General features: G+C 44.2%; 1 protein-coding gene across 1 annotated transcript in view; it reads right to left on the bottom strand.

The window, feature by feature from the left end:
- The window catches only part of LOC119311224 (proline-rich protein 36-like), an 18,673-nt gene extending 12,508 nt beyond the window's left edge, over positions 1-6,165 (bottom strand). The window contains exons 1-5 of the mRNA XM_037586863.1: positions 5,244-6,165; positions 3,484-3,581; positions 3,285-3,387; positions 2,993-3,124; positions 2,295-2,365 (exon numbers count right to left, since the gene is read on the bottom strand). Coding sequence (XP_037442760.1) covers positions 2,295-2,365; positions 2,993-3,124; positions 3,285-3,387; positions 3,484-3,581; positions 5,244-5,928 — 1,089 coding nt within the window. The 5' untranslated portion in view covers positions 5,929-6,165. The remainder of the gene's footprint in view (positions 1-2,294; positions 2,366-2,992; positions 3,125-3,284; positions 3,388-3,483; positions 3,582-5,243) is intronic.
- Between the last annotated feature and the right edge of the window lie 523 nt (positions 6,166-6,688).

Genomic DNA, 6,688 nt, shown 5'->3' with positions numbered 1-6,688 from the left:
AGGTAATGGTTGTCCCGTCATGTAGAGGCTGATGCACCATCATTGACTGAAGTGCAATTGTACGAAGACAGATCCGCTATCATGGATGGAGCAACAGCGGTGCAACACAGGTCCGCCTTGTAGACAGTGCTACAAAATGGATGGCATGCCAACACAGCTACCATTTGTTTTAGATGAATGAAGAACAACATCAAAGCCAGCAGACGTTAAATATGTAGAGTACAAGATTAATGCACATACCTCAGCAAAACACAAGGGCCTTCATCTTATTGTTAATATTTATCCTCACATACATGTTTTCAAAATTCTTTTATGCATGGCAACACTACACCTAAAGAAGTGGTGCTTCCACTTTTGGATAAGCATCATACATGAAGTCATTTATTCTTTACAATTTCTTTGACAAAAAAACAAACTTGAGTTCATCCAAACACACTTAACAGAAGAAAGAAACCCTAGCCGCCAACAAGAGCAATCTCCTCTCCCCTCAGCCTCCAGCCGTCAACCCGTCGCTGCGGCGCGGAGGGGAGAGGATTCTCTTCTCTCGTCCTTTGTGCAGTAGGTTTTGGTCTCACAGCGCCGTCGCTCCTACCCTGATGGCGGTGTCATCTCGAATAAAAGTCCTCCGGCTCCAATCCCGTCTCGGTGATGCCTGTTGCGGCGTTGTTGAGGTGCTTGGAAGTTTTCATCCCCATTTTTCTTTATGGACGACGGGCTGGTTATTTGTGTTGTCCGTCAGCATGGCTCCATGTGCATCGTCAAGGCACATCGCATTCTTTACCAACCTCCTCTCTCAAGCATTTGCAAGCAAGAACGCCGACTTGGTCTGACGATGCTAGCCCCAATGGCATGTTGACACTAGTCTAGTTAGGGTCGCCCAGCCCTTCTCTTGAGCCAGAGATGTAACTAAATGTGTCGCCATGCAATTATATGCAGGCTAAAGAAGGTAAGCATTGGACTAACCGAACTACATGTCAACATGGTCCTTAGATGCAGAAAGATTGTTTTGATTTGATCCAGAAATTCCATACAACAGGGTCCTAGTTCTATGTAGACAAATTTGAATGGCAAAAGAAACAACAATTTACTGGCTGTGCCAACTGCCAAGATAGCATACCAATACTAATGAGGGTCCTATTGTTTACCATTGCAAATTAAAAGATGTACACACTAAACCTGCAGGTCTTCAAAGCTACTATGTCTAACTGTGGACAACCATTGGCCTTTATACAATGTCTCCAGCATGATGTCTTGTTCATACAAAATAAATAGATTACCAAACAATCTTCAGTTTATGTTGAAATGAGCGCATGACATGACCAGAGCGGAGAATACATTAGAGGGATCCAGATAAGGCATGATGGAAAAATAGCTTGCTGCAGAACGAATCCACCAGGTAAATTAGAGTGTCTACTATAATGCACATGTTGGAATACCAGAGGATTGCCACAAAGAATCGAGGTCAAGAAACTAGGTGAACATTAAAAACCTGCTGCAATTATTACTACTTCAACTGTTAAGTTACACAAGATAAGACTGGGTAGGCTCATTCATGTCAGGCCATTCCTCACAACCTACATTGACTAGCACAGTGATTTTTCAATTGAGCGCCAAGGATTCGAGAGACTGGGGTTAAAAATGTAAGGAGAAGCCATAAAATGGAAAGATCCATTATATGTTACATTACTCATGGCATATGGTTACTTGGTTGGCCGAAGTGTGATGGACACAATTGTGGCAATTTGGCCAGAAGAGCATGACAGATGGGCTAGGTGACTAAGTGATTATGAACCGAACACAATCGATCTTGCCTGAGTAACCCAACAACAGAAAACATCTTTGGACAGAACAGAACTTTGCTTATCTTCAAGATAAGCACCTTAAAGAGCACCAGGCACATGCCATGTCATGGACTTTGTGTAATCAACAATAAAACTATATTTACGTAATAAGCCCACCAAACAGAAACCTTTTACTTTTGTAAAACATTGGTGATAAGAAACCTTCAGTTGCTCATAACTGTATTGTATGGGCCACGCAGATACATGATAAGTTACGGTACGAAATGACAAACTAGAGCATCTCATACAACATTTAACTTAAAAAGACCAATTCCAGTTCTAACATAGGCTCATCATAGTGTATCAGGTAAAGCCTGAGAAACAATCAAGTTGTCCATTCTCACCCATGAGGTAACATAAGCAAGGAAGAATTTGCAAATTGAAGGTTTCCGATTGATATATAAGAAACTGAGACCCACAGGATTTATTGCCTAGCACGAGCCATCAGTTTACCTTGGACGGACCAGGAAGGAACTGGAGGTCCAATTTGACTGAGTACCGGTCATGCATGTCAAACAAATAACCTGCAAAAAGAAGCGCCATTGTTAATTTCAAGCCCACAACCAAACAAGTGTCGACTTCGTGGTATAACACTGACATATTTTGGGATAGTGAGACACAAACAAAAGAAGGGATTATGCTAACTGTAGAAAGTCTGAAATCAATCGTCTAGGAAACAAAGTTGATGCACTAAAATACTAAAAAAAAAAGGAAAAATAGTAGTAGCAATAGGAGGCACTTGTCTCAATATTCAGGTAAAAGTTATCTGGCAGATGCTGGATATGAAATGAATAAATGCTACACTTATATTTGCAAGATGTGTGATATATAAACAATAGTTAACACACAACCTACTGGAAGTGAAACATGGCAGAAAAGAATACAGCAAAGGGATGTATTCTCTATTCTGCATGCAGATTCTAGCATGTAAACTCTAGCTCAGTAAGAACAGGAAAGTTGTGCAAACAATCACCAAGGGTTGACAACTGTCGTAAGTACTTATGTAAGAGTCACAACTTAGGCACACAATGATATTGATACAAAGGATGTGCAGACCAAAGCTCAAAAGAATTGGTAATCTAAGTATCAAGTATAGAATACTACTAGAATGTAAGGGACACAGTTTCAACTGACAATGATGTTATATTCACCTTGCAGAGACTTCATGGCAGAGAAGGCTTGGGCAGGAGTTTCAAAGTCAGCATAAGCTATTACATGTCGACTATTATATCCTGTGTTGACCAGCCTTACTGCACAGAACCCAGTAAAAGGGCGAAATATATCTAGAGAAGCAAGAGTCAAGGAGCTGAAGCACTAAATGGTGCAAGCTAAAACACAAAAGAAAAGACTGAGACATAAGATTGGTAAGAACATAAACATACAACATAATTCACTTATTAATAAAATGACAAATAAACTCAAAATAATAATAGCAAAGGATACGTGCAAGTTCCCATCTAGTACATTTGGGTGGGAAACCTTCAACATGTAGGGTGTTTGATGCTTCTGAAGGAAGATATGGTTCATAAGAACCAATAGAAGGCATCTGTAAAGATGCACCAGGTCAATTAAATAATTCCGTACTTCACATTTACTGACGAAGCTGCTAGTCTTAATGAGGAACAAGGGATTATTCTGTTACCTCATTGTTTATGTAAGGCCCATAAGGCAGTCCCATTGATTCATCAAATCCAGCCATTTCCTGCTCACAACCAGTCATCCGCGGTCCAAAAGGCATGTCTACAGAAGGGTGTAATAACTAAATTATATACTTATATATGTTACTGGGAAGGAATGAACTTCTAAAAGACACTGGGCGGCACGTGACTCATGATTGCTAACAAATAGGGCTAAAGGGGGACGGATCCCTCCCTTAACTGTCCACTGTTAGGTAGAAGTGAGACTACTCCGCCAATATACGTGGAGAGCACCCAAGCGGATAAGGTAGAAGTGAGACCACTCCACGAATAAACGCGGATAGCACCCAATCGGAGTCCCCATGGGGATTTAAACGCAGATGTGTAGGTTGAACAAGCTGAACTCCTACCACTGGGCTAGCGCTCAGTTCTCTGATCATGATTGCTTGAAATTATTAATTATACCTACCATTTAAAAAGCAAGCCCAATAAAAAGAAACAGGACAACATTAACTAAAATGTGGATCTAACTAGATCACATATCAAGAAAGGGACATCCGGAGAGGGGGAAAAGGCAATCTCACTGTTACGGCGTTACCAATGTGGAAAGGGTTTAAATAAGTTAAAAAATGACGAGTATATCAACGTTTCAGTATCGTGCTAATGATGACCTCATTTGTCAATATGAGGTTGAAATGGGCATATGCACGCTGATTTTTCATAACACACATTAAAGATATTCACACATACTGATAAATGTAGGGAGCTTTTTGAGTAGATGATGATTTATTTAACCTATTACGTGCAGCTCAACGACGACAACAAATATAAAACTAATGCCCAAATGACAATTAGTCATACTCAATAAAATATTGGAATGGTACTAAGAGGAAAGAGGAACTAGCTTTATTAAACTATTAATTGCTGCATCAAAAGTAAGGGTGCTATCGTGCTACGACGTAGCAGCATGCAAACCCTAAGCTAGACCGACCAGATTGACGTAAGCACTATTGACAAATTCCATTTTCTTAAGACTTATAATATATTTGGTCATATGAGGTCCATTTCAAAGCTCTTTAGAACAATAGTAGAAATATGTGATGTCAGTTGTGCGCCAATGTTTTTAACAGAGCAAAAGCTAGGCAACACTTAATCGACATGTCAAAATGCTACCACCACCATAGAGAAAAAAGATCCCAGAACTCCATCCTATAACTATCTTAGGATTTTATTTTCTTCAAAGATTTAAAAGGAAAACTTAGGCTAAGGAAACAATAAGCTGTCATTAACAAATTCAAACCTCCAGTCTACAAACGTGATGCGGTGATGCTTAAAAACAGGTACAATATGACAATCAACAACATTTCAAATATCCATGTTGAACCATAAGAGAAACAACCACAGCGCTTACTATTAAGCTTCCCAGAAAAAACTCAAAGATATGTCTATACTGCTCGCTGTAATCGTATATATTTTATATAGACATAATCGAAAGCCTGCCATGCATATGGCCAACAAACAGACAATTGTATAAGCTACAACCATGATCATAAATAAAACATTGTATGAACTAGAACCATAAGCATCAACAAAATCTACTCTATAAACTACAACCATAAGCGTCAACAAATCTGATACGGTTTCATGTCTCTTTGCTAAACTATCACATCTACTACTGTTGTCCCTTAAACTTTTATATGAATCTGCAGGAATAAAACAAAGCATTAATCTAACAGAGGCAGAGCATTGAGCAGTAAGGACAAACCGAAGTAGTCAGGGCGGTGACGCTTGAGAGGAGGGGGGCCAGCGGGCAAAGGCGGCCGTGCCATCATGTGTACAGCCTGTGGGAGATGCAGCGCCGTCATCGGCAAAGGGCTGGCACGCAACAGCGGGTGCCCCATCATGTATCCGGCAGGTGGAGGCTGCAGCCCCGTCATGGGTTGAGGGCCGGCAGGCAACAGTGATTGCCCCATCATGTATCCGGCATCATGGATGAAGGATGGAGGACCGGCAGGGAAAGGCAGAGGTGCCATCACAGGTCTGCCTTGCGGGGGCACGGTAATGACCGGCTCCCGCAGGGAAATCGGCACCACCGTGTTTGCCCCTTGCATCACCAGATGCGTCACGGGGGGCCCTTGCGGGGGCGTCGGCGCCGCCATGTACGCGCCCTGCTGCGGGGCCGTCTTCATCACAGGCGTGCCTTGCGGCGGGGGCGGCTCCGTTATGTACGTGGCGCGCTGCTGCAGGGCCATCTCCGGCGCTGCTTGCAGGGGCGGCAGCGCCGTCAAAGACCCTTGCTCGGTCGGGAGCGCTCCAGGAACGCCGTCAATTCCCCCCGGCGCGGCGGCCTGGTGGAGCGGGTCGGCGTCTAGCACGGGCGACTTGGGGACGGCCATGGCAGCCTGGTGGACCGCGTCGGAGGCGAACGCGGATGAGTTGCGGGCGGCCATCTCTGGCGACTGGCGGCGGAGAGGGCAGGACGTGCCGGATCTATCCGCCGGAGTGGGGTAGGGTTTCGAGAGACGGCGGCGGGTGAGGGTCGGAGGAGGCGCGGGCTGGGGCTAGGGCTAGGGAAACGGGGCATCCTTATATGCGACGGCGCGCTCTCCGGGTTGCCGGTTTTGGCATCCGGCCGTGGCATCGGGGTCGCCGTTGTGGAAGGAAACGCGGAAACGGCGAGGAGGTGCGGCGCGCGTGCCTGGCGAGTGTGAGCGCGCGGAGGCGGCAGTGCGAATGGGTGCGTGGGTTTCGCGTGCCGGACCTGCGTGGGTTTCTGGTGGGTTGGGTCGTGCTCTCTGGCTTGCTTTCGGCGCAGGCCCAGATTGCAGGTAAAGACTGCCCATGGCAGAAAATGAAAGAATTCTGTGCTCTACAAGTTTGTTTCCAAGGTCATTGCAAACAGGAATTCAAAAAAAAAAAGGCCATTGCAAACAGATTTCATTTTGCGGGAAATCTTTTTATCTATTCATTTTTAATGATGACAGCACAACGAACATCTTAAAAGATAAAAATAGAATCCAGATCCGTAGACCACCTAGCAACGACTACAAGCACTGAAGCGAGTTGAAGACACGCCGCCTTCGTCGCCCCTCCCTCCCGGAGCAGGTCATAACTTGTTGTAGTAGACAGTCGAAAAGTCTTCGTGCTAAGTCCCCATAGGACCAGTGCACTAGATAACAACCATTGTCGTTGAAGAGTAGCCTAGATCGG

This window comes from Triticum dicoccoides, chromosome 5B, assembly GCF_002162155.2.
Source record: "Triticum dicoccoides isolate Atlit2015 ecotype Zavitan chromosome 5B, WEW_v2.0, whole genome shotgun sequence".
Lineage (NCBI taxonomy): Eukaryota > Viridiplantae > Streptophyta > Magnoliopsida > Poales > Poaceae > Triticum > Triticum dicoccoides.
The sequence above is the reverse complement of the archived record's forward strand: the minus strand, read 5'-3'. Positions and strand labels throughout refer to the sequence as shown.